The sequence below is a fragment of the Papio anubis genome, chromosome 13, assembly GCF_008728515.1.
Source record: "Papio anubis isolate 15944 chromosome 13, Panubis1.0, whole genome shotgun sequence".
Lineage (NCBI taxonomy): Eukaryota > Metazoa > Chordata > Mammalia > Primates > Cercopithecidae > Papio > Papio anubis.
Genome location: NC_044988.1, coordinates 34,084,171 through 34,101,239, shown reverse-complemented (window position 1 = coordinate 34,101,239; position 17,069 = coordinate 34,084,171). Strand labels below are relative to the sequence as shown.

Sequence of the window (17,069 nt, the reverse complement as noted above, 5' to 3'; positions counted from 1 at the left end):
AAATAGCATGTATATGCGTGCTTCTACTGCCATTATCTTCCTACTACTGGTATTAAAATTAAAACATTCACAGAAGCTTGTAATGCAAATAACTAGAACAGGGACTCTTAGAGCTCTTTTGAAGGTCTCATTTTAAAAATCTGTTACAGTTATATTCAAAATAAAATGTTAAGCAATTTGTTATATAAATAAAGGCCTTATAATAGATAATGACCATTAACAACTTTTAAAACCATATTAGTAAGACTGTTGTTTCAGTTGGAGATAAGGCTTTTCCTTAAAAATGTGAAAGAGTATAAAAAAGAATGAAATGTATTGAGAGCCTGCAGCAACTAAGCAATGCCATCTGGCATAAACACAATTGGAATTAATTTTTTAACCTAAGAAGAATTTTATTTATATTATAGTAAAATAAAAGGTAAGATTATAAAAGTAAATATTTTAATATTTAGGCATATAATGTGCATTTTACTAAGAATCTGATTAAAAAGTTAAAGGCTATATGACATACGTACATGGATTTGACTAATGTAGTTTTTCCGTTCTCTTGGTGTCATTTTGAAATCTAATATCACTGTCAGAATTATGAAACATTTAGCAGCTAGTTATCTTGATATTAAATCCAACCAGCTAAAATCTGAGAGTAAACACACAGTATTTCTGATATTCATACTTTATTTTTTTCTTAATTAATCAAGCTTATCTCATAAAACCTAGTCTTTTGTTTGGATAATCCTGCTGACTTACTGTTATTATTTATTCTAATATACAGCAAACTGATTCTTAGTAAATTATTCCCCAAAATTAGAGAAACTTTCATTAGAAATATTAGAGAAACTTTCATGAGAAATAATTTGAATACAAGAATTAGGGTGGGATACAACAATGTTCATTAAAGACAGTACAGTGGTTGATAGCAGTTGTAGGAAGCATTTCTTAAAAACTGGAAGGTAAACTATCATAACATCCCTAAACCAATGTGTGTGGCCCGTTTCCTTGATTAGGTAAAAATGCAAAAGAAAATCACTTCTGAATATTTACTACATCACTATTTCAATTTAGGGGGAACATGGTAAAGAAATTAACATAGTCTCAATAAATTGAGCACATAATGCCACACCCACCATGGAGATTGGCTCTACAGATATAGAACTGTAGGTATTTTCTAACTATTTTCTAGCTGTTTAAATAAAATTCAAATACTAGAAGTTATAGTTGTAATAAAAATTACACTTGACTGTAAAGTAGCAGTCTTAGGTTAAAAGAATGCTCTTTCACAGCAAATTACAATGTTACTGGCAGCATGTATAAATAGCATGAAAACGTGACTATTTTCCAAGCAAGTACCCATGGAAAAAGAAAATCATTTATATAAAGATTATATAACTTAATATACTGTAAAGTTACAGAATTACATAATTCTAAGAATACCTTTACCCTTGTTTCTGAAGAATATTAATGTGAAAAAATATTTTGGCATTAACTGCTACGATAATTACTTACCTGTTTCTTGTACAAAACCAACTTAATAGCTACAGGGTTAGCTTATTTTTATGTGTAGTCAGAATCAAAATGGAAAACTTTACGAAGCCTCAATGAAAAGAAGTCTCTTGGAAACTTGGAATTTTATAATAAGGTAGTCATCCCATTTTAAAAACAAGAATGTACATGTGGGATTCTTTATATAAAACTAAAAGATGAAGCATTTTTAAAAAACTTTAAGAAAAGTTAGTTCATATCTTGTTTTAAAAAACAGAATGTTAGAGATCCTTGAGAAGAACTTACTTTTAAGTATGTACTTTAGTATGAAAATCTGGAATCAAGCATATTATATGATAGGCTATTTTTCACTTGCAAGGTAGTAAAATGGAAAATCTCTTAACTGTGTTGCATATACAAATCCTTCAGGAGTCTTTACAAATTAAATAAAAATTAAATTTTCAAAAAAATCTAAAATCTTTTTTAAAACCTAATTCACTGTCATTTTAGATTATTTCTGCATCCAGAACTATTAAAATGCTTTAAGTATAATGAATGTAAAAAACATTTCTTCCTTTTCCTTCCCTTCAACCCAAAATGAGAAGTCTTCAGTACAAGTTTTAAAAAAGTAGAACATGCCACTAAAAATAAAGTAAGAAACTATTTTCTTTTTAATCAAAATAGCAAGTATTTTAAGTTTTGTATAAATAACCCACACACACACGAAAAACCCACCATATTTTATTTTAGGTATGGTGTCTAAAGTGGAGTAGCAATATAACAAATGACAACAACGAACAACCCCTTATACTTAATTGGAAAGATGTATGCTCTCATTTTTCTTAAAGATACACATTATGAATTTTCTACTGGCATTCTTGAATAAAATTAACAAGCATACTTTTTCACTTACCTCATTTTCCCTCTAAAAAGGAAATAAATCTCTTCTATGACTGCAACGCAAAGTTCTGAAACCCCTCAAATATACAATCTTTAGGAAAAAATTCTTAACCTGCTACACTTCTTAATGTGCTATCCATTTTAAAAACAATCTATTTTATGGCTTATGCTTAAATTTAATTCATGAGCATGATTGAAGAATCTTATTGGCAGTCAGCAGCTCAAAGGATGACAATGTTCCTCGCATTCTTAATCTCAACATTTTAAAAGAAAACTGTTCACAGTAGTCTTAGAAAAATTTGGAGATAGTTCCATTTAAAAAACACATTCACCACAAATAGATACAAGGGAAACCATAAGAAAATAGATTATATCTTTGTAAGCTTGTTTCATTTCAAAATGTATTCTTTAGGGTCAGGGAAATTTCCTATACAAATAAAACTAGACATTTGTTCCCTTTACTTGAAAAATATTTACAGTACACAAGCTAAAAGTATACACCTGCTTATAATGCTGGCCAGTGATATAAATGAACAAGGACACAAAGGTACTTATTCAATTATCTGAACATCTAATTTGTTTGTATAGTGAAGTAGTTATAGATAAACTATGGAAAAATTAGAAAACAGTATTAATGAACACCAGCCCTCATGTGTATAAAACATCACACAAGATGCCAAGGTATTATACATCCACTGTGGTAAAAACTATACATACATATTCTGTGCATCTTTAACATCGCAAAATTTACATAATAATTTTTTCACATCTCAAAAAGCTGAGTTGAAAAAGTCTTTTTTTTTCTTTTGCCAGACATGAGTGATGTTAACTGACAATGTTTAAGAAACTTCTTACAAAACTCCTTGCTAAGGAATTCTCATTAATGTCTTTTACTGGTGACCTCATGAAGAAAAACTTACTAAACTTTGAAAGTTTTGAGCAGATATTTTCACATCTTTGCTGGCTAGCATCATGATTTATATAATAATGATATATGTAATAATAGTCCACAGCAATGTGAAATAGAAAACTTTGTTCTATAAATATACTTTGTTCTCAGAATGAAGGACATTTCTTTCATCCAGCCATGTTATCCCTTATTTGATCCACTCGAAGAGCTAGATCTCTAAAGGAGGGGCGTAGATTTACATTATTGTTCCAGCATTCTGTCATGATCATATAAATCTGTAAAGGAGAAAATAAACCCAAATTACAAGGAACACTAAGGACCATCTTTTAATTGGTGGAAGACATTAATTTTCAATACAGGGTACATGTCATAACTATGCCTTGTTCCACAGTCATCTGATTATGCTGTTTATCTGGAAGCTCCGCAAATTAAATTTCAGAAAGTGAACTGAAGTCTTTGAGTAAAAAGTAAAATAAAATGCATGATTACCATGGATTAAAAAAAAAAAAATGTTACCTCATCTGGGCATCCATCTGGTCTTGGTAATCTTCCATTATTCTTCAAAAGTTCTATCAAATGGAACACGATCATCTGTCCTTGTTTATCATTGCCAATCATACGCATAAATTCCTAAAACAAACCCATTTTCAATATTTTTTGTACATTTAATTTGTAGCAAAATTATTTCTCAATTTCCTCCAGTCAATGGGAAAAATTTAGTATATGTGTGCTTTTGTATGTTTTCAAACCTTTTCAAAAGAGGCTACTTTTAGGATCAAAAACATAAGGCTGTTAAATATGGAACTTCTATAATTTCCATTTCCATAGATCCGGCCACTGCACTCCAGCCTGGGCGACAGAGCCAGACTCCATCTCAAAAAAAAAAAAAAAAAAAAAAAACTCACATTTTTATATTACATGTCAATTGAAATAAAAACTTGAATATAAAACAATATAAGAAAAAATGAATAAATAAGTATAAATGCAACAGAAAACTTTCATATGTCAAAGTTTATAAAATTAAAATCGAAAGGCTGGGCGCGGTGGCTCAAGCCTGTAATCCCAGCACTTTGGGAGGCCGAGAAGGGCGGATCACGCAGGTCAGAGATCAAGACCATCCTGGCTAACACGGGGAAACCTCATCTCTACTAAAAAATACAAAAAACTTTTGAAGTGGCTAGGTGATGGATGCCTGTAGTCCCAGCTACTTGGGAGGTTGAGACAGGAGAAATGGCGAACCTGAGGGCGGAGCCAGTGAGCCCAGATCCTGCCACTGCACTTCCAGCTCAAGGCAGAGCAAGACTCTGTCTCAAAAAAAAAAAACCTTAATCATTTACTTATTTTCAATATAGAGAGCTCTTATAAATTGGTAAAAAAAAAAAAATATATATATATATATAAAAAAAGATAGGCAAATCACAGAAGACATACTTCACATATATACATACGCGCCCTAAACACCCAACAAATATATAGTCAATCACATTAATAAAAGAAATGGAAATTAAAATATATATAACCTCTCCCCTATCAACTTGGCAAAAGTACATAAAAATATAATGACCAATACTGGCAAATGATGAAATGTATATCCCTATGCATTGCTGTTGAGATATAATCTGGCACAGCTTTTCTAGAAAGCATTTTGGAATTAAAACCTTTAAAATAGTTCATAACTTTTATTTTTATTCTAAGATACTTATCAGAGATAAATATAAATATGCATGAGGATATTCACTATGTTCACTAAAATGTTACTTAAAAGACTGAAGAATGGAAAATGATTGTTCAGACACATATAGCCTTATGATGGAATGCTACTCAGCAATTAGAAAACACATTTGCAGTATATTTTCCTAATATAGTAAATTTATCCATGCTGTAATACTTCATGAAACAGCAGGAGAGCAAACTGCACAGTATGACCTTAATTTTATAAAATAATATATATTTATATATAAAAGTGAACTTTTATAAAAGTTATAAAAGTTTCATATACTTTTTTGTATATACTTTTATACACAAAACAAAAAGAAGCCTGAAAGATAACATACTACAGTATTAAGGTGGTCTTCTCTGAGAAATTGCATTAGAGATGATTTTTATTTTTTCCATATTAAAAAAATTCTATGATGACCAAGAGAAAAATTACTTTGGAAGGTTTATTTTAACTTATGCAATAATTCCTACAATGAACGAGCTAACTGGATTTAATAAAAATAATATTAAGAGACTATACTAAGTTTCCCAATACTCCCTTTTTAAAAAATTCAAGCTACTTTGTGAATAAGTTTGGGGTTATTTTGTTGGATATTGCCTTAAAAATAAGCAATAAGAGCTCTAAAATAAGTCCTAGGCTTACTGTTCTTTGGATAAATCCTTTCTTATGTTAAAAAACTTCAATGTGGCTGTCTAGGAAACCGCAGCATCTGCGCGCAGGGGCTGGCGGCCAGAGCTGGGCAGGGGGCGGAGGCGGGGGCTTGGCTGTCTCCAGGGCTGCCACGCAGAGCGCGGGCTTCGTGGCATGGACATACTTGTTTGTTTCTAATGTGGCTCTAGTTGGCATTCTATCCCATACCAAGATATCTTTTGAGATGAAGAAACCGAGGCACAGAGGGATTGAGTAGCCTGCTCAAGATCACACAGCTAACTAAAAGTGAATCAGAAAAATAAAGAACCAGCATCAAATTTGAAGTGGCCACAAATTCTATTAAAGCAGAATAAATAGTGTGAACCATAAAAGAGAACCAGTTTCCTCTCTACTCTGCAATTTAGAAGAAAAATTTTCATCCAAGGACAGATCAGAAAATGGCCGAATAGGAACAGCTCCAGCCTCCAGCTCCCAGCATGAGCGACACAGAAGATGGGTAATTTCTGCATTTTCCACTGAGGTGTAGACCGACACCTAACACCTCACACGGCTGGGTACACCCCTGAGATGAAGATTCCAGAGCAAGAATCAGACAGCAGCACTCGCTGTTCAGCAATATTCTATCTTCTGCAGCCTCTGCTGCTGATACCCAGGCAAACAGGGTCTGGAGTGGACCTCAAGCAATCTCCAACAGCTGTACAGCTGAGGGTCCTGACTGTTAGAAAGAAAACTAACAAACAGAAAGGACACCCACACCAAAACTCCATCAGTATGTCACCAGCATCAAAGACCAAAGGCAGATAAAACCACAAAGATGGGGGAAAAGCAGGGCAGAAAAGCTGGATATTCAAAAAATCAGAGCGCATCTCCCCCTCCAAAGGAACGCAGCTCATCGCCAGCAACTGATCAAAGCTGGACGGAGAATGACTTCAACGAGTTGAGAGAAGGCTTCTGTGGATCAAATTTCGCAGAGCTAAAGGAGGAACTACGTAACTAGTGCAAAGAAACTAAAAATCTTGAAAAAAGAATGGAAGAATGGATAACTAGAATAATCAATGCAGAGAAGGCCATAAACGAACTGAGAGAGATAAAAACCATAACACGGGAAATACGTGACAAATGCACAAGCTTCACTAACCGACTCGATCAACTGGAAGAAAGAGTATCAATGATTGAAGATCAAATGAAGGAAATGAAACGAGAAGAGAAGTCTAGAGAAAAAAAAGGAAAAAGAAATTAACAAAGCCTCCAAGAAGTATGGGATTATGTGAAAAGACCAAATCTATGTGTGATTGGTGTGCCTGAAAGTGAGGGGGAAAATGGAACCAAGTTGGAAAACACTCTTCAGGATATCATCCAGGAGAACTTCTCCAAGCTAGTAAGGCAGGCCAACATTCAAATTGAGGAAATACAAAGAACGCCACAAAGATATTCCTTGAGAAGAGCAACCCCAAGACACATAATTGTCAGATTCACCAAAGCTGAAATGAAGGAAAAAATGTTAAGGGCAGCCAGAGAGAAAGGTCAGGTGACCCACAAAGGGAAGCCCATCAGACTAACAGCAGATCTCTCGGCAGAAACTCTATAAGCCAGGAGACAGTGGGGGCCGATATTCAACATTCTTAAAGAAAAGAATTTTCAACCCAGAATTTCATATCCAGCCAAACTAAGTTTCATAAGTGAAGGAGAAATAAAATCCTTTACAGACAAGCAAATGCTTAGAGATTTTGTCACCACCAGGCCTGCCCTACAAGAGACCCTGAAGGAAGCACTAAACATGGAAAGGAACAACCAGTACCAGCCATTGCAAAAACATGCCAAAATGTAAAGACCATCGATGCTAGGAAGAAACTGCATCAACTAATGAGCAAAATAACCAGCTAATATCACAATGACAGGATCAAGATCACACATAACAATATTAACCTTAAATGTAAATGGACCAAATGGTCCAATTGAAAGACATAGACTGGCAAATTGGATAAAGAGTCAAGACCCATCAGTTTGCTGTATTCAGGAGACTCACATGCAGAGACACACATAGGCTCAACATAAAGGGATGGAGGAAGATCTACCAAGCAAATGGAGAACAAAAAAAGCAGGGGTTGCAATCCTAGTCTCTGATAAAACAGACTTTAAACCATCAAAGATCAAAAGAGAAAAAGAAGGCCATTACATAATGGTAAAGGGATCAATTCAACAAGAAGAGATAACTACCCTAAATATATATGTGCCCAATACAGGAGCACCCAGATTCATAAAGCATGTCCTTAGAGACTTACAAAGAGACTTAGACTCCCATACAATAACAATGGGACACTTGAACACCCCACTGTCAACATTAGACAGATCAATGAGACAGAAAGTTAACAAGGATATCCAGGAACTGAACTCAACTCTCCACCAAGTAGACCTAATGGACATCTACAGAACTCTCCACCCCAAATCAACAGAATATACATTCTTCTCAGCACCACATCACACTTATTCCAAAATTGACCACATAGTTGGAAGTAAAGCACTCCTCAGTAAACGAACACAAATTATAACAAACTGTCTCTCAGACCACATTGCAATCAAACTAGAACTCAGGACTAAGAAACTCAATCAAAACCACTCAACTACATGGAAACTGAACAACCTGCTCCTGAATGACTACTGGGTACATAACGAAATGAAGGCAAAAATAAAGATGTTCTTTGATACCAATGAGAACAAAGATACAACATGCCAGAATCTCTGGGACACATTTAAAACAGTGTGTAGAGGGAAATTTATAGCACTACATGCCCACAAGAGGAAGCAGGAAAGATCTAAAACTGACACCCTAACATCACAATTAAAAGAACTAGAGAAGCAAGAGCAAACACATTCAAAAGCTAGCAGAAGGCAAGAAATAACTAAGATCAGAGCAGAACTGAAGGAGATAGAGACACAAAAAACCCTCCAAAAAATCAATGATTCCAGGAGTTGGTTTTTTGAAAAGGTCAACAAAATTGATAGACCGCTAGCAAGACTAATAAAGAAGAAAAGAGAAGAATCAAATCGACGCAATTAAAAATGATAAAGGGGATATCACCACTGACCCCACAGAAATACAAACTACTATCAGAGAATACTATAAACTCCTCTACGCAAATAAACTAGAAAACCTAGAAGAAATGGATAAATTCCTGGACACTTACACTCTCCCAAGACTAAACCAGGAAGAAGTTGAATCCCTGAATAGACCAATAGCAGGCTCTGAAATTGAGGCAATAATTAATAGCCTACCAACCAAAAAAAGTCCAGGACCAGACGGATTCACAGCCGAATTCTACTGGAGGTACAAGGAGGAGCTGGTACCATTCCTTCTGAAACTATTCCAATCAATAGAAAAAGAGGGAATCCTCCCTAACTCATTTTATGAGGCCAACATCATCCTGATACCAAAGCCTAGCAGAGACACAACAAAAAAAAGAGAATTTTAGACCAATATCCCTGATGAACATCGATGCAAAAATCCTCAATAAAAATACTGGCAAACCGAATACAGCAGCACATCAAAAAGCTTATCCACCATGATCAAGTGGGCTTCATCCCTGGGATGCAAGGCTGGTTCACCATACGCAAATCAATAAACGTAATCCAGCATATAAACAGAACCAAAGACAAAAACCACATGATTATCTCAATAGATGCAGAAAAAGCCTTTGACAAAATTCAACAGCCCTTCATGCTAAAAACGCTCAATAAATTCGGTATTGATGGAACGTATCTCAAAATAATAAGAGCTATTTATGACAGACTCACAGCCAATATCATACTGAGTGGGCAAAAACTGGAAGCATTCCCTTTGAAAACTGGCACAAGACAGGGATGCCCTCTCTCACCACTCCCATTCAAAATAGTGTTGGAAGTTCTGGCTAGGGCAATCAGGCAAGAGAAAGAAATCAAGGGTATTCAGTTAGGAAAAGAAGAAGTCAAATTGTCCCTGTTTGCAGATGACATGATTGTATATTTAGAAAACCCCATTGTCTCAGCCCAAAATCTCTTTAAGCTGATGAGCAACTTCAGCAAAGTCTCAGGATACAAAATTAATGTGCAAACATCACAAGCATTCTTATACACCAGTAACAGGCAAACAGAGAGGCAAATCAGGAATGAACTTCCATTCACAATTGCTTCAAAGAGAATAAAATACCTAGGAATCCAACTTACAAGGGATGTAAAGGACCTCTTCAAGGAGAACTACAAACCACTGCTCAGTGAAATCAAAGAGGACACAAACAAATGGAAGAACATACCATGCTCATGGATAGGAAGAATCAATATCGTGAAAATGGCCATACTGCCTAAGGTAATTTATAGATTCAATGCCACTCGCATCAAGCTACCAATGAGTTTCTTCACAGAATTGGAAAAAACTGCTTTAAAGTTCATATGGAACCAGAAAAGATCCCGCATTGCCAAGACAATCCTAAGTCAAAAGAACAAAGCTGGAGGCATCACACTACCTGACTTCAAACTATACTACAAGGCTACAGTAACCAAAACAGCATGGTACTGGTACCAAAACAGAGATATAGTCCAATGGAACAGAAGAGAGCCCTCAGAAATAATACCACACATCTACAGCTATCTGATCTTTAACACACCTGACAAAAACAAGAAATGGGGAAAGGATTCCCTATTTAATAAATGGTGCTGGGAAAATTGGCTAGCCATAAGCAGAAAGCTGAAACTGGATCCTTTCCTTACTCCTTATACGAAAATTAATTCAAGATGGATTAGAGACTTAAATGTTAGACCTAAAACCATAAAAACCCTAGAAGAAAACCTAGGTAATATCATTCAGGACATAGGCATGGGCAAGGACTTCATGTCTAAAACACCAAAAGCAACGGCAACAAAAGCCAAAATTGACAAATGGGATCTAATTAAACTAAAGAGCTTCTGCACAGCAAAAGAAACTACCATCAGAGTGAACAGGCAACCTACAGAATGGGAGAACATTTTTGCAATCTACTCATCTGACAAAAGGCTAATATCCAGAATCTACAAAGAACTCAAACAAATTTACAAGAAAAAAACAACTCCATCAAAAAGTGGGCAAAGGATATGAACAGACATTTCTCAAAAGAAGACATGTATACAGCCAACAGGTACATAAAAAAATGCTCATCATCACTGTCCATCAGAGAAATGCAAATCAAAACCACAATGAGATACCATCTCACACCAGTTAGAATGGCAATCATTAAAAAGTCAGGAAACAACAGGTGCTGGAGAGGATATGGAGAAACAGGAACACTTTTACACTGTTGGTGGGATTGTAAACTGGTTTAACCATTGTGGAAAACAGTATGGCGATTCCTCAAGGATCTAGAACTAGAAATACCATATGACCCAGAGATCCCTTTACTGGGTATATACCCAAAGGATTATAAATAATGCTTCTATAAAGACACATGCACATGGAATTAACCCAAATGTCCATCAGTGACAGACTGGATTAAGAAAATGTGGCACATATATACCTTGGAATACTCTGCAGCCATAAAAAAGGATGAGTTCGTGTCCTTTGTAGGGACATGGATGCAGCTGGAAACCATCATTCTCAGCAAACTATCACAAGAACAGAAAACCAAACACCGCATGTTCTCACTCATAGGTGGGAATTGAACAGTGAGATCACTTGGACTCTGGAAGGGGAACATCACACACCGGGGCCTATTATGGGGAGGGGGGAGGGGGGAGGGATGGCATTGGGAGTTATACCTGATGTATATGACGAGTTGATAGGTGCTGACGAGTTGATGGGTGCAGCACACCTACATGGCACAAGTATACATATGTAACAAACCTGCACATTGTGCACATGTACCCTAGAACTTAAAGTATAATAAAAAATAAATAAATAACGTGAATAGAATTAAAGTTTTAGGCTGAGCACGGTGACTCACGCCTGTAATCCCAGCACTTTGGGAGGCCAAGGCTGCGGATCAAGAGGTCAGGAGTTCAAGACCAGCCTGGCCAACATGGTGAAACTCCATCTCTACAAAAATACAAAAAAATAAAAATTTAAAAAAAAAATTCAATGTATGTTCTTGTCGATTTTGTCAAAGATCAATTGGCTATAAATATGTGGCTTTATTTCTGGGTTCTCTATTATGTTCCATTGGTTTATGTGTTTGTTTTTTATATGAGTACCATGATGCTTTTGTTACTGTAGCCTTATAATATAATTTGAAGTCAAGTAATGTGATGCTTCCAGCTTTGTTCTTTTTGCTTAGAATCGCTTTTGCTATTAGGGCTCTTTTTGGTTCCATGTGACTTTTAGGATTGTTTTTCCTAATTCTGTGGAAAAATGATATTGGCATTTTGACAGGAACTGCATTGAATCTGCAGATTGCTTTGGGCAGTATGGGAAAGGACACCCTTTTCAATAAATGGTGCTGGTAAATTGGATTGCCATATGCCAAAGAATGAAACTGGACCCATATTTATCACCATATACAAAAATTAACTCAAGATCGATTATAGACTTAAATGTAAGATCTGAAACTATAAAAATACTAGAAAAAAAAACCTAGGGAAAACTTTTATGGAAATGGGTATAAACAAAGAATGGCAAAGACCTCAAAAGCGTAGGCAACAAAACCAAAAACAGACAAATGAGACTTTATCTAACTAAAAAATTTCAGCATAGCAAAATAAATAATCAACAGAATGAACAGAAAACCTGCAGAATAGGAGAAAATATTTGCAAATTTTGTATCTGATAAGGAACTACCATTCAGAATTTATAAGGAACTCAAGGAATTCAACCAAAACCCCCTAGTAATCATGTTAAAAACTGGACAAAGGAGACCAGTAGACATTTTTCAAAAGAAGACACCCAAAAGGACAAGAGGCATATGAAAAAATGCTAATCACTAATCACCAGAGAAATGCAAATTAAAATTACAATGAGATATGCCTTATTCCAGTCAGAATGACAAAAAAAAAAAGAGAAAAAAATTACCACAGTGAGATATGTCTTACTCCAGTCAGAATGGGAAGAAAAAAAAAGAGAGAGAAAATAACAGATGTTGGCAAGGGTGTGGAGAAAAGGGAACTCTTATACACTGTTGCTGGGAATGTACATTTGTACAACCTCTATGGAAAACAAAGATTCCTCAGAGACCTAAAAGTAGAACTACCATTTGATCCAGCATTTCCACTATGGGGTATCTACCTGAAGGAAAAGAAATCACTGTATCAAAAAGATACCTCCACCTGTATGTTTATTGCAGCATTCTTCACAAAAGCAAAGACATGGAATCAACCTAAGTGTCCATCAATAGATGACTGGATAAAGAAGATGTGGTATACATACCCAATGGACTACTACTCCGCCATAAAAACAAATGAAATTATGTCTTTGGTAGCAACATGGATGGAGGTAATTATCTTAAGTGAAACAAATCAGCCATAGAAAGACAAATACCACATGTTCTCACTTATAAGTGGGAGCTATATAATGTATACACATGGACGTAGAATGTGGAATGACAGACAATGGAGACTTGGAAGGGTGAGCCATTGGTGGGGTAGATGCTGAGAAATTATTTAAGGGTACAATGTATGTTATTAAGGTGGTGGATACCCTAAAAGCTCTGAGTTCACCACTATGCAATGTATGCATGTAGCAAAATTGTAATTGTACCCCATAATTTATAAAAATCAAACGAACAAACAAAAAACTGAAAGTAAATAAAAAGCACACTGACCGCTGGTGGACTTTTACTCTTCTCAATGTATGTGAAAAGTTCATACAGAACCACTCCAAAGCTCCAAACATCTGAGGCCACAGAAAACTTGCTCTCTGTCAGTGATTCTGGAGCATACCTGTAATATATGAAGAACACTTAAAAGACAGTTAACTTGATATGTGGACTCTTGATTTTACCAGCAAATCATTGTATAAATAAATTTTTAAAAAGTGTAGAGAAAAGAGTTATCACAGCAGGCCTGAGGCTTCTATGATTAAAAGGGCCTTTTTGCCTGGCACCTGTGAGCTTAGATTTCAGGAGGGATTCCACAATTCCCTGAATAAGAGTGACTCACTATGCCTAGATTATTTGTGCAAATAATACGGTTTATACTAACACCTACTTTTCTTCTGGGAGTCTGTAAGTTTAGTATGTGCCAGGCAGAGAGTGCCTAATTTTGCTTTGTGTTATTTTCCTATAATGAATCATAACCATGAATATGGATATATGCTGAGTCCTGTGAGTCTTCCTAGCAAATCGTCAACCTGGGGGTGGTCTTGGGAACCTCTGACATAGAAAGATAACTAAAATCCAAAGAAATTTATTTTTGTCTCTATAGACAGCACCAAGGTTAACTACAGGGTACCTTCTAAGAAGTGAAAATAAGCTGCCCTTTGCAAGTTAAGGTTTAAATGAATCCATATAAATATCCTGCAGAAAAAAAAAAAAAAAATGGTTCCAAGGCAAGACTTAAAGCTGTAAAAGAAAAAACCTGTTAATCAGAAGAGGGGGTGACTATGAGAAGGAATACAGAAAGTGAAAAGTCACAGAAATGGTGCCATTGTTCACTCAAGCATTAACACTATCCAAGGGAAAGTTTTGGCCCAGTGGACTGGGAGTATCATGGTTCCATTGCTAAGTTTATCTTTATTATAGACACAGCTACAGAGATGTGTTTTGGACTGATGAGATTAAAAATGTGAATTACACAGGTTTAATCTCTCCTTCAAAATACTATTTAAGTTTCCTTATTTCCACAAATCCTTCCCTGCCTACTCCAGGTCTTATTGCCCTCAGGCCATAGGTTTCCTATAGTACTGGCAGTCCACACTACATAATTAAACACCCTAATGCTATATTCTTTTTATATTTAGTCTTTACAAATTTTACATATCTAGTTATGTTAGTATCAAATGTATGTTAATTTTATCCGACAAGGGGAAAGTAATGTTCTTGAAGACAGCACTATTCCCTCACTCCTTGTAAAATACGCTTTTCCTCTGGTTTTCATATAGCACTCATTGTAATTTCCCGCACATTTCCACAGCTGTTTTTTTCTGTCTGTTCTATCACTTATGTAAGGGTAAATACAAATTTAAAAAGAAACAAAATTAATTCCCCCTGTTGAAAATAAGAAGAAAGACTCTTCCTTCTTTGTTCTTAGAGCATTCAGAAAACTTGTAAATTCTTTATCTTTTTGAAATGTATGTAAATCTTTTAAAAATCTCTTGCTTCAAAGCCTCTTGCCAGCTTTATGGCATGAATGACCCATGAATGTCTTTCTCAAGAACCTGTAACCATCTCTTGGGAATACAGTCATCAAGGAAGATAGTGCCCTTAATCCCAGTTTCTGTGGGAGCGTAGAAGCCTCACTTCAGCAGGACCCTCCTTCCAAGCTGCAAAACTATCTCCTGTCATGAAGATATGAAAAGTGTTTTTTTACCTTTATATAAAACCAATTAGCAAAGTCACTCCAATTAGCAAGTGAATTTAGAATAAACTACGTATGCGACAAATAGTGCTGTCAAGTCTTACTTGAGGACTAGTTAATGTTTATCCTAAGAACTTCAATGAAAGGGATTGTTATATCAGGTTGGCTATATAAAAGGGTAAGATTTCCTTCTGTCTTTGCAATCTCTTAGGGGACTACTTGTGATACACATCACATCCTGCTCTAATGCTTACTCAATCATAAAATTGTTTTCCTTCTCTTCTATCTTTGTGGAAAGGTTTCCTGGGTTGGGAGATTTTGTTTTCCATTATACTTTTCCAACACTACTCTTTTCTGCCTCTTCTAAATTGAAGGTTTCCCAAGGTCTCATCATCAGATTTATTCCTCTCTTGGTTAAAAGCTTTCCCTTAGATAGTATCATCCACCTATATACTAAAGTCTCCCAAATTTATAACCATATCTTTGAACTTTCTTTAGTGCTCCAGACTTTCAGAACATTTCCACATTAAAGATCTATAGGCAAACAGAATTCCAACCTCTTTCCAAAACTTGATTACTTTGTTTCTTATGCAGTAAATAGCATCACAATCTATTTAACTGCTCAAGCTGAAAATCTTAATTATTTTTGACTCATCTTTCACTCCAGTGTCTAATGACCCACCAAGTCCCTTTAGAGTATAGCTTAGAAATATCTCAAATCAGTTTCCTAACCCATTGTTACAGTTTAGGTCACATCCTTATCTCATGACTAGTACAGAGGTCGTCAAACAAGGTGAAGAATAATGTACGAAGATCATCCGATGGGTAATTCTGTAGTAAAAAGAGTATAAGGATCCTCTAGGAGTCCAAAATCCTGTTTCACCAATTTTTTAAAACATTTAAGCAGAGGCACTGTTTTCCCCTAGTTATTAGCATCAACCCCTAGGACATGCCATAACATATTGTTAGCTTAAAACAAAAGAGCATTTTTGAACAAGAAAAACAATATAGATAACAAAGTTTCTTTTAAATGAAATTGAGTTTTTAAAAAAATGATATGATGGGCCAAATCCTGTGAATAAAAATTATGTGAGTTCTTTCAGACTTCAGATTTAGTGTTTGCTATGTGTCTCCTCCAAAATTCAGGGTGTCAATGTGATGGTATTAACAGGTGGGGCCTTTAAGAGATGATTAGGCCATGAGGGCTTCTCCCTCATGAATAAGATGAAGGCCCTTTTGAGAGGCTTCATGCAGCATTTGGCCCCTCTTGCCCTTCCACTTTTGTCCATGTGAGGACGTGGCGTTCCTCCTCTCTGAAGGATGCAGCAGCAAGGCTCAATCTTGGAAAGCAGAGAGCAGCTCTCACCAGACGCCTGAACCTGCCAGCACCTTTTTCATGGACTCCTAACCTCTAGAAGTGTGAGAAATAAATTTCTGTTCTTTATAAATTATCCATTGTCAGGTATTCTGTTATAGCAGCATAAAAGCACTAAGACAGTGTTTATTATTCACTAAGTTAGCTAAAATCTATTTTATCAACTCATATTCCAAAATATTTACACAAAATTTAATGAACTTCATTGCATTGTATACAATATTTATTCTACTTGCAAATATAAAAATAAAACTATATGCTAATTGCCTGATTTGATTTTAGCAGTATATATTTTTTGTTTTCATTAAATACATAGGAAAATTTTGATCATGATGAAAAATAAGTTATTTCTGATTTTCATATAAGTTGCTTCTAATTATTCCCCAAAGTCATACATCAGTATTCACTTCCTACCTTCCCCTAACACATTTACTGAAGGAATAACCATGTCTTTTACCACATACCCTACACTTCATAAGTTATAATCTTAGTCATATTTTACTCTGTATTATTTATTGCAAATTAAGTAATGAGAAATTATCTTTTCATAATATGAAATTAATTATGCCAGATATGTATCATCTTAA

At 35.3% G+C, this 17,069-nt stretch overlaps 1 protein-coding gene across 4 annotated transcripts in view; it reads right to left on the bottom strand.

The window, feature by feature from the left end:
• Nucleotides 1-2,204: 2,204 nt before the first annotated feature.
• JAK2 (Janus kinase 2) overlaps nucleotides 2,205-17,069 on the bottom strand; it is a 155,847-nt gene continuing 140,982 nt past the window's right edge. For 2 of the 4 annotated variants that reach the window (XM_031654210.1, XM_031654211.1), the window contains exons 22-24: nucleotides 13,415-13,532; nucleotides 3,806-3,919; nucleotides 2,205-3,564 (exon numbers count right to left, since the gene is read on the bottom strand). In XM_031654210.1, the coding sequence (XP_031510070.1) occupies nucleotides 3,457-3,564; nucleotides 3,806-3,919; nucleotides 13,415-13,532 (340 nt within the window). In that variant the 3' untranslated portion in view covers nucleotides 2,205-3,456. The remainder of the gene's footprint in view (nucleotides 3,565-3,805; nucleotides 3,920-13,414; nucleotides 13,533-17,069) is intronic. The other 2 variants (XM_021927509.2, XM_031654214.1) reach the window with 1 other exon arrangement.